The 23,952-nt window shown below is 48.0% G+C and overlaps 1 protein-coding gene across 1 annotated transcript in view; it reads left to right on the top strand.

The window, feature by feature from the left end:
• Positions 1-1,725: 1,725 nt before the first annotated feature.
• FAM53B (family with sequence similarity 53, member B) overlaps positions 1,726-23,952 on the top strand; it is a gene marked incomplete at its 5' end in the record, with an annotated part of 101,384 nt that continues 79,157 nt past the window's right edge. The window contains 2 exons of the mRNA XM_008579915.1: positions 1,726-1,908; positions 10,986-11,040. Of these exons, the coding sequence (XP_008578137.1) occupies positions 1,726-1,908; positions 10,986-11,040 (238 nt within the window). The remainder of the gene's footprint in view (positions 1,909-10,985; positions 11,041-23,952) is intronic.

Genomic DNA, 23,952 nt, shown 5'->3' with positions numbered 1-23,952 from the left:
GACTTTCACTGAACTTACCTGCCTTGTTAGAGAAGGAGGAAATGGGGGTTGCAGAGGGAGGGAGGTCATCTCCCAGGCCATGTGCCAATGGCTGGCTTTCCTAGAACTGAATTGAGGCTCACACCCAGAAAGATGACAGCTGCCATCAGGCCTCTGCTACTGAGGCGGCACAAAGGGCCTCTTTGAGGGGTGAGTCTAGGAGTACTCCTTCTAGCTTGCTCCCAAGCCAAGCATCCAGGGGGCCGGCGGGCATTTCTGGCTCAGCTGTCTGGCCAGAACTAGGAAGAGTGGTCTGAAATTCTTTCCTTGAACAGATCATATGTGGTCCGAACGTGTTGCTTCTAGATTGATGTGGTATTGAAACTGCATCAGGTCTTCCCGTGCGACCTGGGAATCTTTAGACTCCCCTGGGCCTCCCTTCCTGAACAGTCAAGGCTTTGAAAATGTATTGATTTCCCTCCTCCCCTTCCCTGCTTTTGCACTTTGGATGAACCTTGTTTTCGAAGAACAGTAGAAGGTAATTTTCCTGTGCTTGCCAGCTGGCCCGTAATTGAGCAATTTCAATAACACCCACTGTAAAGTCTAATCGAAGTAAACAGGAAAATATGATTTACAATCTGGACAGCAAGTAAATACCAGGGTGCAATTAATTTTTACACAGAGCAGCAGATTCTAAAACATTTTTCTGCACTGAGTAGTTTATTTTTAATTACAGATTAGGAGCTGCTTTCCTATTTATTTATTACTATTATCATTTTTTTACTTTTTGATGGTGTATCAGATTCCTTGTATCCATGTGACTTTCTTTGAAGGTTTAACCACAGAAGAGTGGGATGGGGAAACAGGATCAGAGAAATTTGTAAGGAGCAATTTTTCAAATCTGCACTGAAGGCTGTACCCTTTCTGCATTTGCTTGGTGGGAAATGATGGTGGACTGGGGAGGAGGTGCAGAATGGCGATGCTGAGGGGGTCCTATCACTGCTGGAAGCTCACTTGGTTTGGCTCATTCTGGGGAAGAGGACAAAGCTACAGAGGCCCCCAGTGTTGCAAATATGTTGATATAGAAATGTACTTCCAAGGACAGGAAATGTGTACCTTTAAATAGACCCCCCCTGATTCTTCCAGTAACTTCTGTTCATAACTGGGTGAAGAAGAGGAGCCAGTGTGTACTGACTGTGGGCCCCCCATGCCCGTTGGCTGCCAGAGGGCTGACCCCTTTGGTTTTGGATGTGGGGATGAGGTGTGTTCTGAATCCTCAGCCTACCTTAGCACGTGCTTGTGTGCACTGAAGCTGCCTGTAAAGCCAGCTCAGTGGTAAGATGTCACATGGTTTGAGCACACTGTAGGGACAGCAGATTGTTAACCACTCAGACCCTGGATAAATCCTGAAGGTATCATGTGGCTGGACCCAAATTCCTTGCTCTGTCCACCAGGGTGTTGGTTTAAGGGGTGCCCTGAGGCCCGCTTGGTGCAGGGGTGGGGGTGTGTGAAGGTGATTCTGGGCCTTGGTGACCCATTATGCATCTCCTTTAGCAGGGAGGTGTTTTCATTCCCACCAGGTTTCCAGCCCAGGGGGAGGAGCCGTTCTCTCAGGGCCCTGGTCTTCCCAAGTCCTGAATCCCTTTGCCTTTCTTTTGTTTTTCCAGGGAGTTGACCATTCTTGGCCATTTCCCAGAAAGGCCCTACTCCGAGGGTGAGTGGCCAATGGAGAGCTGTTTCTGCTGATGTCAGTCTCCTGGGAGGTGCCCAGTCGTTGCCGTTGCCTGTCTGCCCAACTGGAGATGGCTTGTGCCCACCCTGGGATGGAGCTCAGCACCTGAGGTCCTTACCATGGTGATGATCCTAAGTAAAAACCTCAACAACCAGGGAGCTGACTCCATAGCATACAGGACCTTCAACACTGAACTGGTAAGGACCTAGTGTGGACTTCATTTCTTTGATGACCTTTTCTGAGGCCTGATGTACAGGTGGGGATGTGGACTGAACATCCAGGCTTAGCAAACTAAGTGCAAGGAACCCAAGAGTAGAGCTCTGTGCGGCGTTTCAGCTGGGTGGCAGGACAGAGGAACCCAGAGCTTGGCTAAATATTTGCAAGAAGGAAGTAGCCCAGCCCAGGTTAGAGATCATCTGGTGAGTGACAAGGGGAAGGTCATCACCCTGTTCTGCCAGGCCAAGACTGACATTCCTTCTGTCTCCACTTGTTAAGGAAGGTGGTTTCTAGAAGAGGGGTGGTGTCCTGAGTGGGAGCCAAGATAAGTCTGTATCTCCAAAGGGCAGTACAGAGTGATAGCTCCTGCTTCAGGAATGTCAGGGGTGGGAGATAATGGAGAAAGAAGGCTCAGTCTGGCCGCCAAGGTGGTAGGCCGTGATGACAGCCACCTTCTGGCTATCCTCGGCCAAAGTTGTCCTCTGACCAAACTATGGTAGGCTGGGGCAGAGAGGCAAATAAGTCAGCTTTCTCAGATCATGTACAAAACAACCTCTGACAGCTAAATTCCATAAGTAGACTGAACCCTTCTTCCAAGCCCAGTACTTCAGAAGTGAATAGAGAGGGGCCAGCCCATGGATCACTCGGGAGAGTGCAGTGCTCATAACACCAAGGCCACGGGTTCGGATCCCATGTAGGGATGGCTGGTTGGCTCACTGTGTGAGTGTGGTACTGACAATACCAAGTTAAGGGTTAAGATCCCCTCACCAGTAACCTTTAAAAAAAAAAAAAAAGGGCCGGCCTATGGCTCACTTGGGAGAGTGTGGTGCTGATAACACCAAGGCCACGGGTTTGGATCCCATATAGGGATGGCCGGTTAGCTCACTGGCTGAGTGTGGTGCTGACAAAACCAAGCCAAGGGTTGAGATCCCCTTACCGGTCATCTTTTTTTAAAAATAAAGAAGCAAATGGGGGCTGCTCCCCTGCAGACGGGGCAAGAAGTCATGCTCAGGCATAAACACTGATAGAAGAGTTTTAGAGAAGGGTAAGTCCTCAGAACTCTCTGCAGCTTCCATGATCAGTGAGGGACGGACCACCCAGGGTCATATCGTCCAGGACCCCTCCTGGCACCTTTAAAGCCTCTTATAAGAACCCACACCAAGCACCCTTGATGGGCTTCCTTCCCCAATGTCATGCCAGTGGAAACCAAGCCTTAGAGCCAACAGGTCTGGATCTCTGGCCCTGGTAAGAACTTCCACTGAATGTGCATTCATTCCTCAGGCCTTCACAGAGCACCTTCGGTGTGTCGGGTTGGGCTGGAGGAATTCAGAAAGCAAGATGTGTCAGAAATGAGCCTTGTCCTTCTTGCCCTTGAGAAAGTCCTAGAGGGAGAGTAGTCTGGACGGACCATTAAGTCCAGGGTGTAGAGGAGGACCAGCCTGGCTGTGGCACATCAGGGAAAGTCTCACACAACAGGGATGCTAGATTTGGCCTTGAAGGATGAGTAGACATGTCTTAGAACTGTTGGGTTCTACCTCCTCATTTTACAAATGTGCTGCTGAGACCTGGAGCAGGACAGTAACTGCCTCACCAGTTCTGTCTCGTCCCGTCCCACCCACCCACTTCCTGGGCCTGTGTACAGGCCTCTTCCCTCAGACTGGTGTTTGGACACCGGTCTTGGCGGCCCTCCTTGTCTCGTTTCTCCAGCTCTTACCAATCCACTCTGCCCATGAGGCCTACGAGGCCTGCGGGGGTCCCTTTGCCTGTCCACATCCAGTCTCAGGGACAGGGACCTAGATTTGGCCGGACAGCAGGCACCCAGTGTGTATTTAGTTGACGGCGACCTTGGTCATTGTAGGAAGTAGAGCTGCTCTGGCCATTCAGGTCTTCTGCCATCACTACTTGCCTTCCAATTCACAATTAATATCATCTGTATTTTGATTACTTCTCACCATCCCCACTGCCACCACCCTGTTCCCGCCTGCCATCCTCTCTCATGTGGATTCTTTTGATAATTGGTCCCCTGCTTCTGGTTCTTTTAACCTGTTCTCCACCCAGAAGGTGGAGGGAATACAAGTCAAATCTGTCTTTCCCCTGCCCAGAGCCTTTCACTGGCTTCCCATCTCATGCTGAGCAAATGCCCAAGCCCTTGCTAGGATGTGCAAGGCCCACATAGTCTTGTCCGCATGACTGCTGTGGCCTCATGTCTTCTCTCCCCTGCTTGTCCGCTCAAGCCACACTGGCCTCCTTGCTTAAACACGCCAAGTGTGAGACTGCATCAGGGTCTTTGTACTTCTGTGGCCTGGGACACTCTCCCTGTAGCAGGACTCTCTCTCACCCTTCCTTCCTTCTTTGGCCCCAGCCTGAAATTTGATCCTGCCACCACCTCCTACTTCCCTTACTCCAACACACATTCTGTCCTCTTTCCCTATCTCTGTCTCCTCTTAGGCACTTAACATTTTGTAACATTTTACCTGTCAATTGTGTTTATTGAATGACTCCCCACACTAGAATGGGAACTTCATGAAGGCAGGAAATTTTGTCTCTTTTGCTTGTTGCTGAATGCTCAGTGCCTAAAACCAGAGCCTGGTGCATGGTAGGTGCCCAATGAGTATTTGTAGAGTCGAATGAGTGTTCAGGTTCCTGTTGCCCAGCTGCTTTTCAGCTTGTCATTGTTTTAGTGCCACTCTGACTGCTGCTCAAATTTATGGCTGAGTGGATGCAGATACATGTTGCTCTGTTTTCCGTGTTTGGTGATTTTCTTTTCCTGGGGAAATCTGAAAAACATATCTAGAGTAGCTCTGACCAGAAAGGAGTGACCTCAATAGTGAGGGGCCATGTGGAGGTCTCCAGGGAGGAACTCTTCCTGGGTCCAGCTATTCTGGTTGGCCTCAGCAGCTGCCTCTGTGCTTAATCCTTTCTCAGAGTTGTACTGGCTGGTCTTGGCTGCAGAGCTGCTTCCAGGGCACGTGGTCCCAAGGTCAGCTGAGCTGCTTTTCTAGGAGATGTGGCCTGAGCCTCTGTCAGAGGAGTATGGCCTTCCGGCGCTAGCCAGGGAAGGAAAACTCGTCTCACAGAAAGGGAAAAAGTCAGAGGAAAGCAAGTGGGCTCCTTGGAAGGGATTTTGCAGCATGCAACCTTGCTGCCTTACAGATTAGGATCTTCGCTTTCTTCCTGAATTCTCCCTCCCCTTTTTGAAAAGTATCCTTCTTTCTGCTGCTTTCATTATTGGCTGGTCTGGGCCCAGTACAGGACTTTGGGCCTATTTGTCTTCTTCCTCTTCTCTTCCCTCCCCTTGACTCCAAATGGGAGGTCAATTGTGGGGAGCAGCCTCTTTGGAGAGGGGCTTTCTGGTCTGTCAGTGTGTCAATGTATCACGTGTTGAGTGTTGGCCATGTCCTGACCTGGCCCGGCCCAGTGCTGCTTGCACAGGGCCAGTGGAGGATGGGCCAGCAGGAAGGCGTGAGAGTGTGGCTACACCCAGCACCTTAGGATGCTTACAGAGGTCCAGTTCCCTTTCCCCTTGCTCCATAGGAGCCTCACACCACCTGCTGAGGGCAGGGGCTTGTACATCTCTACCCTGTTATACAGACAGGGAACTGCTGCTCAAAGAGCTCAGGGGAAGGTGCACCCAGGTCATAACACAAGCTGGTAAGCAGGGCACCAGGACACAGACTTAAAGTCCGGGCTCTTGTCTGCTCTACCCAGTGCCTTTCTGTACAGATCACCTCAGGGCTTCTCCAGGTCTTGGGGAGAGAAGTGCTGTAAATAACTGAAGAAAAACCCCAAATAATCTCAGTCTAGTGATGACATCCATGAGATAGAATGTGAGATAAACTGATGTTAGCATTTGCTTTGGACAGCAAGCAAAGGTTCAGAGGAAGCACATGAGGTTTTGCTTCAGCTTCCTAAACTCGTGACATCATCCTCATGTGCACCATGTCTTCGTACTCCTGGTCGTGACGAGTTGGCACTTTGGGCTCAATAGCCCCAGCCAGGATCCCTGGAAGGTTACAGGCTAGCCTGAGATAAGAACTCAGAAGTGCACCAGGACTACACGGAAGTCTGATGCCTTTTACCCTGGGCAAGCAAAGGTACCAAGGGGCTCACCTATGCCATGGCTAACCCGAACCTGAAGTTGGGGCTGCCATATCTCTATCAGCATCTTTGAGAGCCTCTACCCAGGGGCGCTGTTCCCTTCTCAGCTTCTCTTTCTCTTTTTACGCCTGGATTTTCCTTCTGCTTTCTGTTGCCATGGTCTCACCAAGTTCTGTTTCTGGGGCATGGGTGCTCCACTTCCTTCCCTCTAGTGCATGAGCGTGGGTTTCTCCCTGTTGCACTATGGCTCCCTGTAACAGTATGTCAGGAGAGGGAAAAGGTGACTTGATCACTTTATCAATCTGCAGAAAGCTGTAAAGAACCGTGGGTATAGTCTGGCGTTTTCTGCATGGACTAGCTCCTCATTTGGAGCCTTAATTTAAGTCAGGGCTCCTTCCTTTAGTCAGACAGATTACCCAGAAGTCTCAATTTGATTTCCAGCTTTTGCCTTTCTTGTGAGGATCTGATTCCAAAAACCTTCTTTTGTGATTTAAGGAGTCTCACAGAAGTGAGGCCCTGCCCTGTGGTGGGCTTGGGAACAGAGGCTTCATAGTGGGAGAAAGACAAAGGGGAAATGTGCCCTTGTTTCACTGCAAACCTCAGCTAGGGTTGGGGTGCTTGCTTCTGCACAGACACTGAATGTCTTGTGAAACCACAGGGGGCTGAGAGTTTCCCTCTGGGCCTGGCAGGCCTCAACATGTGGTGATCTGCTGATCCTTCCCATTGTGGGTACAGAGGGTTGGAAGGGTTAGAAAGGCTGGCTGCTCACTTGGGAGAGTGTGGTGCTGACAACACCAAGTCAAGGGTTAAGATCCCCTTACTGGTCATCTTAAAAAAAAAAAAAAGAAGAAAGGCTGGCTGCACAAATGGCACACACCAGCAGGAATTTATCATGTACTGGGTAGACTAGAAATAAAGGCTCAGCCAACCTGGAGCCAAGCGGCAACTCAGTTTTATTTGCCCACATGAAGTTGGACCCAGGGAAACCTGCCAGTGATCAGAGTGTGTCTGGGGCCTGACACCCTGGGATGCTGTCGGGTACATGATATTCTGGCCTGGTCACCACCTGCCTACCCTCACAGACTGGGCTCAGAGAGCAAGACCGGGCCTTGATCCCATCTTGAGGTACAGTGTGACATTAGTCAGGGTTCCTCATTTGTAGTTGACAGAGACCATCTCTAGCTAACTCACACCAAAAGAGAACTCATTGGAGCCATGGGAGAGAGCTCACAGGACTGGAGAAGAAATAGTGAATCAGACCCTTTAAAGAGCAGGGCCAGGCAACTGGGAGGACTTCGGAAGCAGGTGTTCATGGGCAGACTGAGGTCTCCCCACTGGGCGAATCAGCCCCAGCATCCCATTGGTTCAGGAGTCAGAGCCACGGAATGATTGACGGTCAGGTCAGCTAAGCCTGAGTTCTGTGCCCGCCCTGTGGCCAGGGGAGATGGAGGTGCTGTGGTTGGTGGTGCCACCGAGACTCTATCCGGTGAAGGGGGAAGTTATCCCAATGCAAAATTGGAGTGCTACTAGCAGGAGAAGGGGGGCTTCACCACTTGGCCATGCAGTTTCATCTGATCAATGAGAGGAGCAAAGGCCGCTCACCGAGAACAGAGGAGAATGGTGATGTCATTTCTTCAGGTTGTGAAACTGCAGTGCACACGATTATTGGTCCACTGGCACCTTTTGGTGGAGCACTGGAGGATGGCGTGAAGAGCCTGTGCTGGCCTGAGGGGTGGCCCTGACTCTCAGGCTGGTGCTCTCTCTTCTTTGCCACTGAGTTTCGACTTTGCATGAGCCCAGCAATTTGGGGAAGCAGTAGGTTCTGCCCAGTAAAACCCTGTTTCCATCAGCCTGGCATCTGCTGGATGTGTGGGCAGCAGGAGCAAGACAGGTTGGTGCAGACAGGTGTCCATAGCTGTGGTGCCACTTAGTGTTGGAAATATTGTGAATAAGACAGCCTCCCTTTCCTCAAGAAGCTTTTATTCTCGTGGAGCAGAGAATAAGCACAAGAATAAATGAACTGATGCATGCTGTGTAATGTTAAGTAACACGTGGAAGAGAAAAGCATGGGCTGAGAGGGCACTATGTCACAAGGATGTCCAGGGAAGGCTGCTGAGGAAGCCACAGGACAGGAACGAGGACACAGAGCCTGTCATGTAAGGATCCCAATGCAGAGGCCCTGAGGTGGCAGTGATTGGCAGTGTGAGTGAAGAGGGACTGACAGTAGGGATGAGGGTGCTGGGGTCTGGCTCATGTGGTCCTGATGTGCTGTTGGGGAGAGGGAATGGCCCAGATTTTATTCTGGTTGCTATGGGAAGTTGGAGAGGAAGGCAGTAGTCTGATCTCTTCTTTAAGATGACTTTGGTTCTGGGTGGAGAGAGAATTTGGGCCAGGCCAGGAGACTAGACAGGAGGTATGTTCGGTGGGGGATGGTGGTGTCTTGGAGCTGGAGCAGCTCTGGGGTATAGGAAGTGTCTTCCCAACCTGGGAAATGGCAGGCTACTCTGGACATCTGTAGCAAATGCCAATAAGTACTTGTTGAGCGAATGAATGAGCAAGTGAGTGAATGAGTGAATGGTGGCTTGGGGAGCCCTGGGTGCTGCCCCAGTGGCTTTCCTCTGCAGGCCTTGACATAGGCTGACAAACCCCAGCATCTCATGCACGGTGGCTGGTGCCATGTGTCCATGTTCTCTGGGAGGGCTCTGTGGTGCTCTGGGTCTAAAGCACGTTAGCTTAGTGGGAGGAGAATGCCAGTGAGCACTTTTCCACCAATGAGGCAGGGGTTGGCTCACTTTCTGCTTCCTTCTTTTGTCTGGAAAACCCCAAGCCCTCCTTAGTGACTCCTGCGTGCCAGTGAAGCAAACAAGCCACTCCAGTGCTCCTACTCTCTTCTGCTTTCCCCAGCCCCCATCCGGGTGTGGGTTTCTGTAGGCTCCAGCCTAGATTGCCTTGGCCCACCTGGCAAGCACAGAGTGTGGGCTGTGGTTCCCCTGCGGGTGTTTTCCTCGTGCCTGGGTCCTCCTTTAGCACTGGCAGCTGTCTCCCTCAGTATGCAGGGCCCCTGGCTGTGGACCAATCTGACTTCTTTCTCTGAACCCTCCCCCTGGGAGCAAGTGTTGTGCCTGGCTTCTGCAGGCTGTGCACTTGGCTGTGTAGGTGGCATAGCCCTGGTGGCAGGGCCCTCACGTGTTTGTTACCTTCCTTTCCTTGGGTGACTTGGGTGTGGGCTTTCAGCTGTGCATCCTGCAGTGTTAACCATGTCAGCTGGGAGTGAGGCAGGTGCAGCCATCTTTAACTCTTTCCACATATTGCCATGGATGGCTGTAGATGGCTTCGTCATTGGAATCCAGGAGGGTGACCTGGCTTGATAGCATAAGAATTGTTTTACACCTAGGAGGCAGGACTGGAGAAGGACTGCCCCACCCCATTCTCCCCTGTCAGCTCCTTCAACATCAGCTCAGGTATTCCCCCAGGAAGCCAGCATTGACCTCCACTCCTACCCCAGCACACATGCCCTGGGCCCCCTTTTAGTCTCTGTGTCTCTGTAGTGTTACGGTTGTCTGCATGACTCTGTCCTCCATGAAGCATGAGCCCTCCTTAATCTCTGTGTCCCTGGGCTGGTCAGGATGGACTCTTAACAACCTATGGGATGAACACACTGCTGCCCAAGTACAAAGGTCCCTGGATTGGGCAGCTGGGGAAGGGGGCAAGGAGCTGGTGCCAGGCACGTGCCACCCTCTTATCTGGGTGGGCCAGGTATTTCTAGTCAGCCCCACCTTCCTTCCAGACCTTAAAGAGCCAGAACCTGGGCTTTCACCCACTTCTCAGCTTGGAAGTCTTGCCTGTTCCTGTCATTTTGGGGTGGGAGGGCATTGGGTGCTCCTCTCAGAAGTCAGAGCCCTCAATGCCAGGTTGTTTCCTCTGGGGCTGACAGCTTCTTTCACAGCTGCATGATCAGCCTGTTATACAGCCTGCACATGAATAATTACCGGCACATATTTACTAAATGAGTGGATGAGTGAGTGAGCGAGTCTTTGGAATATTTGGGGCAGACCTTCTTCCAGGGGTCCTGACTGGGCACAGTCTTCTCACCAGAGGTCAGGCTCTTGACCTGGCTGTCAGCTAGCACCAGGAACACCCAAAATACTCCATGCTTAGTTTACTGTGTAGCCATGGAGCAAGTGCCCTGGGTTTGGGATTCTAGGCCTCAGTAGGCTTCTATTTTCACCCAGTGGCCATAGTGTTCAACTGAGGCCAGGTGTAGGATGTGAGGGGAGATGTTTACAGTGGAAAGGGAAACTGTGGAAATACGGTGCCGAGGAGTTCAAAAGCCATAGCTGTTATGTTGAGACCAAATATATATAACCTTTGAGTTTTTGTTTCAGTTCAGAGAGAATGCCTCGGGGGGCCTCTCTATATCTGCAAAACAGCCTGTAGAGCGGAGGCCAACCCTCCTGATCTTTACCTGATACCTGTACATAGAGAAGGAAGAACTGTTCTCCATGTAACTTGAAGGAGGGATCCGGGAGTGGGATGTGGGGCCCTCTGCTCTTCACTAGAAGTTCTTCCTGTCCCCAGGGAGGTCCCCTCCTCTCCCGGCCTCTTTTCAGCCCAGCAGTTTATTTGACTGTTTACCATCACACCTCCCTCCCGTGCCCTCCTCCACATCACTTATGTGGAAAATCCCCTCGTGTCAGAAGTCATGGGGCTTTTTGTGTGTTTTTAAAGCCCATTAACTTGATGTACTCCATAACTCACTGGAGACTTGGGACAAAGCGTCCAGGCCTAATTCTGAGCAGATGTTGTCTCTTCAAATATTTTTTTCTCCTTTCCCTAATCTGACATTGGCAAAGGACAGTTACCCCTTTAACTGTGACTTTAGCAAGGGATCAGTGCAGAGTCATGTGCAGACATGCTTCTTATGACTTGAAGAGTGAATAGCTTTTCTGGTTGTTTTCAGCACACGCCAGAGAAGATGAGTCAAGGACCTACACTTTTCTCTTGTGGCATTATGGGTAAGTAGCCAAGGCGTCTGTGAGCTGTCTCCTCTAGTCCTTCCAGCCAGGGCCTGAGTCCTCCAGGTGAGACGTTGAAAGCACTTTCTGGACACAAGTTCAATAAGAGCAGCCGTGGGGACTCTTTTCTGTGTGTTTTAACTATTTTGGTCCTCAGCAGTGCTGGAGTTGTCCAGGGGGCTGCTGGGGCTAAGTGAAGGGAGAGGCGCTGGTGTTTAGTTTACAAATGTAATTTCCAGTCTAACCTTGAGAGTTTCTATCTGATTACTCAAGTAATTCATTTTGATTTTTTTTTCATTCAGAAAATGTACCATAGTATAAAGTATAAAATAAAAATTTCTCCTAGCCCCAATACCTGCTAATTGCCACAGTTGATATTTTTTCCTATATGTTTATGTTGTTTGTGTTTTTTATATAGCCCACTCCATGATGAACATATAATTATAGAAAACTATATTTGTTTGCTTTTTTCTCTTGGTAGTAGTTATCATTATATTCCCACAGCATTAAAATTGCTAATTCCATGCATTTTAATGGTCTGTAGGACTGCGGTTGTGTGGATGTATCAAAATGTCTTTAACATGTAACTATCTCCTGGTTGTTGGGTAAAGGAGCTGTTTTATTTGCTGTTGCAATTAACAGTGACTAAGCATCTAAGTCTGTGTCTGCTTTGTGGATTATTATGTTGGAAGTAGAATGGAAAGGCCAAGAGGGCAGGAACATTTTTAAGCCTCTTGGTACATGTTACTGATGTGCCTTCCAGAAAGGTTGCCTTGGTTTTCTGTTTCTGTGCAATTGTGAATTATTGTTTCTTATGGGGGAAAAAAGATGACTGTATTGATTTCTTGATGCTCCAGATAATTGGGCATAGTTTCTCCTTTTGCTGTCTCCATGGCCTTCTTGCCCCCACCCCCCATCCCCTGCTTTGGGGATATCATATGAACTTCTGTAATGTCTTGTTGAGTCAGAACCCAGACTTCAGTGATGGATAACTACTATGGGCTTTCAGATTCAAAGTTGGTCTTTGTAGGACTGTATAGAGTCTCTTGGCCTTTCTCAGCCCTTTCTCTCTGTGTATAGTGTTTTTTTGTTCTTCTTTAGATGCAGTTCCCGTGGAGGAGACAATGAGGATGGAGGGTGCTGGGTATGTCATATTGAGCACTGTGCTGGGCACTGGGCCCATGCTCTTTATATACAGGATCCTTCTGACTCTGCCAGCAGCTTCAGGGGGCAGGGGGTGCTCATTCACATATGGAGAAACTGAGGCCTAGTGAGGTGACCTTCCTCAAGGTCCCTTGCTAGTCAGACTTGGACCCAGGAGGGAGAGGAGGAAGATTGTTTCCTTCTCAATCACATGCCATCGCTCTCGGAGAGCTGGGTTGTCGTCTTGATGCTGCCACCCAGAGGAAATGAAAACAGGGAGGCCACCTGGCCTTGGTTTTCCTATGTGACACATTTCTGAGCCCTGTTCCCACATGATTGAATACCTCCTTGGTGATTAACGGCTTTCAGCAAACCCTTAGTACCCCAGCCACATGGCCCAGTAGCCTGCCTCATTGCCTTCTTCCTGGGACAGTCTCACGATTGAGCTGCCTTCCTTTGTCATGCCAAGGAAAGAGAAAGAGCCCCCTGGAGTTGCCTAGCCCCTCAACCCTGCGTAGACTTTAGCTCTAAGCTGGGCCAGACTAATAAACTGAGTTGTGGAGATGTTGGTCTTCATTTTAAGGCTGTTCATGCATTAGGCTTCCTTGGCCTTTTTGCTGTGTAAGTCATAATAAGGTGGAACTCTTGTGGGTTTGTGATGGACAGTGTTGGGGCTCTTATAGTCACTCTGAAATTTTTCTGAGTCCTCAGATTTCTCATCTGAAAAATGGCAATTATGATAGCACTCACCTTGTGGGCTTGTTGTGAGGACTATGTGAAATAATGTTTGTAGAAATATTAGCACTGAGTGAGCACTCCATGAGTAATAGGTTAAAAAGAGGGCTGAGACCTGAAATGAGACATCCTGCTCCCTGAGAATAGGCCTCCATACCCAAACAAAGGGATCACCTTGGTTTCCTTTGGAGAGGGGCTGTATGTGACAGAGTTGCCCTTGTAGGGGCAGATCCACAGGCCCAGGGACCAAGGCAGAGATCCTGAGGAAGGGAGGTGTATGGAGACAAGCTCAGAGTGCCCCGGAGAGTCTGTCTGAGCCTGTGGAGCCCAGTGACCTGCTTTCTACCAAAGGAGGCCCAGGGTTTCCAGGAGGGATTGTGCTGTGTCCCCAGGCTCTTGCTTATAGAGAGGCTCTTCAGGAAGTGCTGGCCAGATCCCAGTGCCTCTTGTCCCAGGCTATTCCCTTTTACAGGGCCCTGTCTTTCTCCTGCTCTGCAGCCACTGCCAGGCAGCAGAGGGAGAAGCCAGGAGCCACTGCATTGGTGGTGGGTCTGTGGAGTCCTCTTGTCCTTTTCTGCTTCTCTTTCCCATGGGCCTCATTTTTCTGTTGCTCAGCCCTCTTCTTAATTCAGGAAAACCCTAACCCATGTGACAGCGTCCATCATCAAGGCTTTCATTTACCACATTTCATTTCAGTGGCTTGTTCTGGTAGATGTTAATTGAGCACCTTACTGTGTTTCAGGCATTTGGTGCACTGATAGTGTAAATAAGACCCTGCCCCTACCATCAAGGAGATTTCTTTCTGGTGGCGAATTCCGCATGGACTAGGCCAACTTCCACGAGATGGTAGAGGCACTTAGCGATATGGCCAAATCACCCCATCTTCCTGAGCCTCAGTTTCTTCTTCTTACAAATTGTGGGTGTTTGTGCGGATTCAAAGAGAGATGCGAGCTCCGTCCATCTTGCCTCTACTGCCTTTGTGCAGTTGCTCAGGCAGGAGTATCAACATTCAGAGGCCTTACCAAACCTGGTGTGTGCTAGTGGAAGCTAAGGTTACCTCTCCAGCCCATTTAACTCATGGATTGAAGTTTTGTGGCCTCATCCTGTGCTGTGAACTGGGAATGCACCTCAGTTAGTGAGATTTCATCTTAGGTGTGCCTGCCAAACCTGGTGTGTGCTAGTGGAAGCTAAGGTTACCTCTCCAGCCCATTTAACTCATGGATCGAAGTTTTGTGGCCTCATCCTGTGCTGTGAACTGGGAATGCACCTCAGTTAGTGAGATTTCATCTTAGGTGTGCCTGCTTTTCTTTTTGGCGTCTGTGAGCTGTCTCCTCTAGTCCTTCCAGCCAGGGCCTGAGTCCTCCAGGTGAGACGTTGAAAGCACTTTCTGGACACAAGTTCAATAAGAGCAGCCGTGGGGACTCTTTTCTGTGTGTTTTAACTATTTTGGTCCTCGCACCGCGCTCAACCAGTGAGCGGACTGGTCTCTATATGGGATCCGAACCCTTGGCGGGAGCGCCGCCACGCTCCCAAGCGCCACACTCTACCGAGTGCGCCACCGGGCCGGCCCGAGTGCCTGCTTTTCAATACTGGAGAAGAGATCACCCCAAGGGGCCAGCCAGACTTTTCATGAGCGTTTTGGGCTCTTCCAGGGCTGGACAATGCTGAGCAAAGATAAAAAGCCAAGTTATTATAATCACTAACCTCCAACCTGTCTCGTGGAGATAAAGGACTCATGTTCTGGCGTGATCAGTGGAATTCTCTCATGATAGCTGGGGACAGTTGGCCCTGTGACTCAGGGGTTTCCCTTCTAAGCCCCCAGGCAAGGGTCCTAGCTGGAAACCAATATGAGTTTGAGTTTCATAAATGTTCTTAAGGAAACCCAGGCAAGTGCATTAGGGCGAGGAGCACAGAAGACTGTTTGCTTCTTAAAATGCCACCCCCCAGGCAAGGGTCCTAGCTGGAAACCAATATGAGTTTGAGTTTCATAAATGTTCTTAAGAAAACCCAGGCAAGTGCATTAGGGCGAGGAGCACAGAAGACTGTTTGCTTCTTAAAATGCCATCCTTTCAAGTAGCTTGGCCTCCTCTGCACCCACTTAGGTAAAATGTGTTACTAATATAACCAAGTGCTCACAACAATGTGTGTGTGTATTATTTAAAAGTACTTCATGCTCTGTGATTGCTAGCTGGATACCAGGCCTCTCCCCACCCTTGTCAGCCACCCCAGTTTGTGAACTTGATACAAAGAAGTGGTTTTGTGCTTTTCCAAAGTGGGGGAGAAGACAAAGCCAGAGAGAGCTGGAGATGGGAGAAGCAGGGCAGAGTGGAGCCAAGCTTCTGCCCGGCCTGCTCTGTGCCAGGGCCCAATACCTCCTGTTAGGGTGCCAGCTCAGTCCTGTCACCACAGGTCTCCTTCTAGTGGAGGCCATGTTTTACCTCTTGGTTTCCTTTCTTACTTCCCAGACTGTCCCCGGCACAGCAGATAGCTTCTGAGGGTAAGAGCCATCTACATGACTGGTTCTTGTGCTCTTGACACAGGAGGCATTGGTCAGGTGGCAGCTCCACAGGTGTGGCCCACATACTGGTCAGCTAGCTGGGCAAACCCATCCAGTCCCTGTTCCTGGCTCTGAATTCTAGTGGGTGCAGATAGGGCCTCAGCTTCAGCTGAGAGAACCACACTGTGTTGGGAGAGGCAGGGGCTGCACATGAATCCCCAGTACATGGCTGCCTCTAGATCTTTTGTCTTTTGCAGTAGGAGGTGCTACCTCACACTGACTTGGGGTTGCATGTGTACTAGTTTAATCTTTTTTGGTGAAACAGGGCAATGGGGTGAGAACAGTCCCTATTCACCACCTTGGCTAATTGCATCTATTCAGTGTATTGTTATGATTGCAGACACCACACATTGTATTTCCCTTACTTCTCTGGTGAGAAGACCTCGAAATCACATACTATGTGAGAAAGTGAAGGCAATACCAATTATTTAAAAACAACAACTAGGGAAACTCTTGTAAATACAAGTCCAGTGGACAGAGGACAAAACAATTCATATGCTAAAAAAAAAAAAATTGGATGAAAACCCATTATTACTTTAGAAGTTGTGGTAACAAATTACTTATTATTGTAAACTATTTCACAGGCAAAGAACATAGAGGAAACTTCGGCAGAAGGATCATACTTTATGTATAAAAAGGAATTGTAAAAATATTATAGCAGCCCTACTTGTGCTGCTCTGGTGCAGGTTTGTCAGAGTTTTAATTATAAGCCCTTACTATGAGTATTTAATTACTTGGCTGTTAAAGTCTACTCTGTACATAAAAGGGTTGTTCCCAGGGGCACTCTCTGTATTAATTTCTACTAGTTGGCTGTGTTGAGGTGTGTGGGACTAAGAGGTTTCACTTTAAGGTTTGGTAGCTTTTGGTCTTTTAACTCAGCCACTGTTTGTCTTTGAAAATGGAATTTACACCTTGTAAGAAAAAATTGGCATTCAGAGGTTGTCCTTTTGTTCTCTTAGGACAAACGAATGAAACAAAATGAGCAACATAACAAAATGGAGCTCCTCAGGCCCAATTTTTGGCCTTTGTTGCAGAGATAGTCATTTTGAATGTGATCATTGAGCCAGGGCCTCCTATGGAGACTGCTTATATTTAGGCTAGAACGAGATTTGTTTTCATTAAAAAAAATTACATCCATGTGCAAGTATGCATATGTGTGATTTTTAAAAATTTATTTATTTATTATTTAAAATTTATTATTATTTATTGTGGTCATATGTGTGGTTTTTTAAAGTCTCTAAAATAGTTTAAGTTTCATTTCTACAGTGTGCATTAAATTCTCTTTTGCACCACTTATTGGTTTCAGACAGTGTTTCTGGAATAAAGACCAGAATGGAAGTAGATGTGAAATATAGTTGGCATATGATAGCTGTTTACAGTAACAAGTGAAAGGGAGCCTCTCAGGCTGCCTTCTTACCCAGGTTGGGCTGATTTGGGGTGGGGGGCACAATAGTGCCAGAGGACAGGGAATGGCTACTGCCAGTCTGTTTTTGGGTGCCATGCTTTCTGTATTAGAAAGATGCTCAAATTAGGAGGCAGCCTGGCTCAACATGGCCATGGGATTGCACAATAGGTTTAAGTCTGGGCTCTGCCATTTGCTAGCTGTGTATACATAAGGGAGACATGACACTGTTCTGAAGCTCAGTTTTCCCACTGGTGATATGGGGAGATAGCTGTGACAACCCATGAGATGAATGATGTGCTTGAGATATACACTCCTGCTCTTTCCTGGCTTCAGCAATGATCCCATTGGGGTGTTAGTTAATTAACAGTTAATGTGCATTTATGTACAGTTTCCTGAAGAGCTTTTTCTGTATAATATAAGAGCGTGACTGTATAATGGCACCCAGCTTTGCTGTGCACATCAGTTTAGAGATACAAGAATCACAAGAAGTCTCCCAGTTCCCATGTTCTGTGCACACCCATAACCAGGATGGGATCTAAAAGAGATGAATCAGACTGACCTTTCTGTCCCTGCAGAGTTTTTGTTGCCACTGTGAATACTTGCTTTTCTCTACACATTTGTGAATACCCCTAGGTGCTGGGGATGGAGTAGGAGGTCCTGGTCAGAGATACAAGGGCTGTCACAGGGCACCAGTCCACCCCGCCTTGTATAGATTTGGGAGACTGAGGCCCATGCTCCCCAAGCCCAGTTTGGGGATCCCACTGGCCCTTTTTTGCAACAGCAAGGACTTTACAGAAGCAGTGACAGCTGCCATGTGCCATCCCCACCCTGCTGGTGAGGGCAGGACTCTGGTAACCACTCTGAACCCCAATACTGGTCCTCACTAGCCTCTCTGGCTTCTTCCAGAGCCCTGTAGGCCAGCCTTCCTGCTTCTCCAAATAGGACCTGGTGGAATGGCATCTCCAGCCATTCTAATCTTTTGTCCCTTGTGGCCTGTGTGTGGAGCTTGATGTACTGTGTTGTTGTCCCTGAACCCAAAGCATAGTTGCCATTTTGTTATCAGTTGCAGGTGATAGAGTAGGACCAGAGGCTGAGCCCAGGGCAGGCAAGTCCCAAGAATCTTTCCCTCCTGACACACCTCTGAATTGAGTCTCCGTTCTTATGACACAGGCAAAGAGGCACTCCAGTGAGCCAGGGCCTCTACAGTCCATTTAAAAATAGATGAAACCATTGTGGGAGAGTTTGTGCCACTGCTCTGCCTCCTCCTCCCCATGCTTTTTTCATAAAATCAGTTTACCAAAGCTGCCTGCAGAATGATACCTCAATTCTCTAGAGTTTCCTATTGAGAGGGTTGGTGAACTTCTCCCCAGATCAAGCATAGAGTCCTTACAGCCCCAAGACCAAGTAGCACAACTACCTGTGCTATGGGTTGGCCGTAGGGCAGGGGAGAGGTACTCATTGTCAGCACAAGTAGATAGGTGTGAAATCCAAGAATGAGTCAGCCAGTCGTGATCTGGCTGGAGGCTTGCTAACTAGGCTGGGAGGCTGCAAGAATCTTGTATGTTGGGTCTGTACTTAAGGTGCTTAACCTTTTCTAGAAACCACATTTGGCTGTGCTTATGTCACTATAAGGCAGCGTCTAAAACACAGCACAGAGCTCTCTAGGGCTGTAAAACTCCCCTGTCTTTTGAACATAAGAAGGATTATAGTCCCATAAGAATCTGGGTCCCTTGAGATTTCCCTTTAAGTTTAAAGGCAGAAATGGAAACAAGAACATTTGAGGTCAAATGCCATTCATGTTCCTCTGAGTTTTTTTCTTTCTTTGAGCTCTAGGATCTTTGCACCCTGAAACCTTCTACACTCCTTAGTCAAGGAGTGGTGGGACTGGGACCTTGTGAGTGTGAATTTGGGGATTTGGGTCCTTGTCTCTACATATGTAATCTGAGTCTCCTTTGCCTCACAGGGTAATCAAAAGTGAGAAACTTCAAGCTCAGTTTTGGAAAAGTCCTTGGTCACTTGGTCTATCCACGAGGGAACTGGACCCAAGGATGTTTGTGTGGTTCACCCTCCCATATGTATGCAAAGCCCTGTGTGTGTTTACACTACACTACATACAGGTGTGCACACACACTCCCACGTATAATTTCAGACTTGTAAAGATAGGTGTGGTAGGAACATGGAGAAACTAGATGCACCTGAAGGTTATAGTAACAGGAACAGATAGAATTTAAACAGCTGGTGTGCCTACTCTCAGGCTGTGTGCCATCATGCTATGCCTGCCCAGGTCTGCCAGAGTCTTGGTGTTGGGCTCCAGGTGGGTGGGGAGTCTCTCTGTGAAGCTTCAGGATAAAACTTATAGGCCACAGCGGATTCTTAGGAATAAGTTGGGAGGCGTCAGACTCATCCTGTTTTCAGGAGTCATTGGCTTCTCAGGCCTTCGCCAGTGACTCTCCATCCAGAGCATGCCGGGCAGCTTAAGGAAGCCCTAAGGGGTCCCCACCTCTTCCTGTGAAACATGGACCTCTGGATACCTGAGGGTAAAGTGATCCTTCTCCACAGTTTTACTTCCTATAGTTGGCCCAGTCCAGAACCAAAACAACAACTTTCAATGATGTTATGGACACACATTTGTAGAGAATACTCAACCCTCTAGAAGCTTCCTGGGTGTTGCTGGATGGTCTGACTAGGCTGCCATTCTGACAGGTGTTTGAGAATTCAGGCCCCTGTGTAGCCTATAGTCCAGAGCAGTAGTTCTCAACATTTTTGTATTGAAATAATCTGGGGACTTATTAAAATGCAGATTCCTACCCCAAGAGAATCTGATTTACCAGACCAAGAGTCCACATTTTTTTTTTTTCCTTTTTGTCTTTTTTCGTGACCGGTAACGGGATCGCAACCCTCGGTGTCGCGCCCGCACCGTGCTCAACCAGTGAGCGGACCGGTCTCTATATGGGATCCGAACCCTTGGAGGGAGCGCCGCCACGCTCCCAAGCGCCGCACTCTACTGAGTGCGCCACCGGGCCGGCCCGAAGAGTCCACATTTTAACAAACATCCCCTTCCCTCAAAAGATGCCCCTGCAGGTGGACCAGAAACCATACTTGGAGAAATCCTAGTGCAGAGAATATAAGTTCCCATTCCAGCCCGATTCCAGAGATTAGTACTGAGTTGCAGAAGAGCTGAGCTTCAAATATGAATATTTTCCAATACTATGAATTATTGTAATGATGCCTGCCATTTTTGAGAGCCTGCTCTAGGCCCTATGCTAGATACCTGTTTAATTCTCATAATAGCTCTGAGAGATTAAGTAACTTGCAGAGCTGAGGTTCAAACCCAGGTCCACACCCTTTCCATCACACCAAGTGATCATTGCTCAGTGGGACGCCCCACATCCATGGCCATTGTCATTTTTGAAAGAGTTATATTTGTATATGCAGAAGTGATATTGAATGGAGTGGCTGTGAAGGGTGGTGTATCCTCTTTTTGGAGCCCTACTGAGGTCTTTTGTATAGTGTGACATTGGGGCCTAGTACTTGGGGCAGTTTGCCATTAAAAATTAGCTTCTATTCCTGTTTCTTTTATCTGGTGACCCAACCCAACAAATTGCTTTCTGTTTCCTGAGCGAAGGGGGAAAACACAAGGGCTAAAATAGACTCAGTTATTTTTGCTTTTCTTATTTTGTACTTCTTAAAGTGATAAAGATAAAAACAAGTATTATCTGCTCCAGAGACAGAACAAGTGGCCACCTGGCTGGTATTGATACACAGTAGGAGTGCTTTGCATTTTCAAAGTATCTTAGACATTGCTCTGACAGCCAGTCTCCTGTCTGCTTCACACGCAGCCATCTGAGGCCGTGGTGGGGCAGAGGGTTCAAAGCACAGTCTAGGTTGGAGCTTCCTGGCCAAGGAAGGGTCACCCATGCCAAGGACAGAAGACAAATGAGACCAAGTGAACACCCACAGCCTGCTCTGCAGCTTTCATCTGCATTTTGTCACCCACTCCTTTCTCCACTCTCCACTGACTGAGTCTGCTGTGTGCCACGCTCTGTGCTTGGTGCCAGAGAGCTACACTGGGGTTGTGCTCAAGAGCTTGTGGCTAAGTAGAAGTAGATACGTGAGGTGATAATTAAGGTTCAGTTAACATATGTACCACATGATTGAAAATCTAGGCAAAGAACTGTGGGTGCCCATGGGGTTATATGGAGATGATGTGTCCTCAGAGGAGGTTTGAATTGGTTCTAAAATGAGGAGTAGGAGACTCTTGGTGGAAAAAGCATAAAGACAGCAGAAGAACATTCCAAGCCTTTGCAAAGATGTGAAGGCTTGAAAGATCTGACATTTGGGGGAAGCTGCAACTTTACTTCATTTGCAGTGTGCTTCTCATTGAACTAGTGGACTGAGTTGAGAACTAATTCTGAATCCTCAGAACAACTAAGAAATCTTCTATATGAAGGCCATAGCAGCTTACTCTTCAGAACAGAATGGAGTAGGTTGTGTAGGAAAGCAGGGGTAAGTTAAGAGTTCACCATCCAACCCTGATACCCACTGGGGATTTAATAGTTAACCTCAAGGCCAAGCAAATTGGATTCCTAGTCCTCTGCATGTAGATTTTACCTGTGCTCATTCCTGCAGTCTCATTATTGAACTTTAAATTGTTCTTCAGGGTTGTCTGCACAAAATCAGGAGGAGTGTACTTTCTGGGATATTTTTAAGATTTTCAGGGATGATTTTGACTCTACATGATTCTTGTCTGAACTCCAGTGTCATAGGAAGTTTGGCACCTGGAGTGTAGGGTCTGCCAGGGAAATAATGAGTAGACAGGGGCCTAAATGCCAGGCTGAAACATTTGCATTCTTTCTAGGAGGCTATGGGCAACTGCCAAAGGAGATGGACAAACACAGTAGGTGGCGGCTTCAGAAAATTCTCTAGAGGCCTGGGAGGAGGTGGGACTGGAGTAGGGAGGCCTGAGGGGTCCGGTCAAGAAGCACTAGATCACAGGGATGGCCGGGGAAGGGAAGGGCACTGCCAAAGGAGAGAGACAGTACGTTCTTGTTTAATTGGCTCCCAATTCTTTTCATCTCATGATTTCCCGAGAGTTAGGGAAAATTCCAGGCCAGTGAAACAAACATGGAACAGAAACTGGTGTCTTCTGAGGATGGGATCAATCTCTTTTAATTACACAGGTTTCCCGAGGTCTGTTTGAGATGCATTCTGTAGTATGCCTCAGGCTCCTTGAACACTGTCCGCCATGGTGCTATCTTGGGGCCCTCTCTTCTCTGTGGCTGAGTCCACTGGTTCCTTTGTCATTCCACCACATTTCTGCCCCATCTGGCTCCTCAGTGCCTTGTCCCAAAAGAGAAGTTGGTACCAGCATTATTCTACTGTGACTTTCTGAAAACCTGAAGGAGCAAACCCAGAGGAGGATGGGTTGCAACCCCTGGCCCTGACCCTGGCTCCCTTCCTGAGTTAAGACAGCACAGTACTAGTGGGCTTGGTAGTCCACATGTTTGGAAATACATTTTTCCTCATAGAAAAACAAAAAAGAGATAAGAAAAAAAAAAAGGAGAAAAATTTAAATCAACCAGCTATTAGCATTTTGGTTTATTTCCTTTTCGTCTTCACATATAACATACATATTTTACTCAATAGGAATCATGCTGTCTATATAGCTTTATATCCTGTTTCTCTGGGCTTAGCATTGCATCATTAGCATTTCCCCACATCGTTAAATATTCTTTGAAACTGTGGTTTTTCATGCTCCATGTTATTCCTTTGTAATTTAGCCAACCCCCTGCTGTAGGACAGTATAGTTATGTTTACCGTTTTGCTGTCACTCATATCATTTTGATGAACAGCATCATACATAAATCTCCACTTTTTTCTAAGGATAACTTTCTCTCTTTTAAAACAGATAACAGAGACTGTCATGACTCAGTTTTCATTTCTTTTAATTTTACTTTATTGTTTTAGTTTGCTGAACTTTTAAAAGAATGGTGAATACTCAAAGGGAATAATTTCTTAGGTAGCGAAGACATATTTGAACAACATAAATGCAACTTGCAAAAAGATACTTTTTCGTAACTTTTGGAAATAATTTACCAGGTCTAATTGAAGGAACAGGTATGGAGCCTTGCCTAGTCAGGGCCTGGGAAGATTCTAGGATGAGATGAATCGGATGTTTAGCCACAGTCCTGCTTTGTTCACAGCTGGCCTGCCAGGCCTTAAGGAAAATCTCTCTCCTGCATCTCCCTCTTCTGAGGCCCTCCATGGGTACAGCCTCTGGGCTGTTCCTCCTTCTGTCCCCTGCCTAGGGTCCCAGCCCCTCAGGCTCTGTGTCTCATGACCTTCTGCACAGTGCCAAAGAGGAATGAGCATCACATTTAGCCATGACTTGGCTATTCCTTTGGCTTATGGACCTCTCTTTGGGCTGCATTGATCATCCGTCTTAAACCAGTCAAGTAGCTGCTGCTTGTGATGCTCAGTCCAGGGTGTCTCTCTGTGCCCTTTGGGAAGTGGCCACTGGTAGAGGTGATAGGTTTGTAGTCCTTATTGTCTGGAGCACTCGTGTGGGTTAAATCACAATGTTCTGAACCTATAGCCCATCTTGCCTGACCCATAAACTCCTTGAGGGCAGGGCCGGTGTCAAGTTCACCGGTGGTTCTCTTTAGCGCTGTAATGTAGTGAATAGAGCACAGGCTTTGGGGTCAGGCAGCCTGGATTTATATCCTGTCATGTGTTAGCTGTTGTGGCCCTAGGCAGTTATTCAACTTCCCCATAACCCTCATCTTCCCATCTGGGCCTTGATAGTACCTGTGTGCAAAGTGCTGTGTGGATTACATAGCTGAGGGTGGGTGCTCAGTAAACAATCGCATTGCTGTGAGAATGAGTGTGCATTGAAATACATACTGAATATCATTTTAGGTTTCATGTCTATCCTTCTGCTGACTGAATGACTCAAACCATTCACATTTGCACAATTTATAAATACATGTAGCCTACAAAAAATAGAGAGTGCTAACATGTTGATCCTTGATAGCATAGCATATTTCTTTCTTTTTTTTTTTTTTTTTTTTTG

The sequence above is a fragment of the Galeopterus variegatus genome, unplaced genomic scaffold, assembly GCF_000696425.1.
Source record: "Galeopterus variegatus unplaced genomic scaffold, G_variegatus-3.0.2 Scaffold1982, whole genome shotgun sequence".
Classification (NCBI taxonomy): Eukaryota; Metazoa; Chordata; class Mammalia; order Dermoptera; family Cynocephalidae; genus Galeopterus; species Galeopterus variegatus.
The sequence above is the reverse complement of the archived record's forward strand: the minus strand, read 5'-3'. Positions and strand labels throughout refer to the sequence as shown.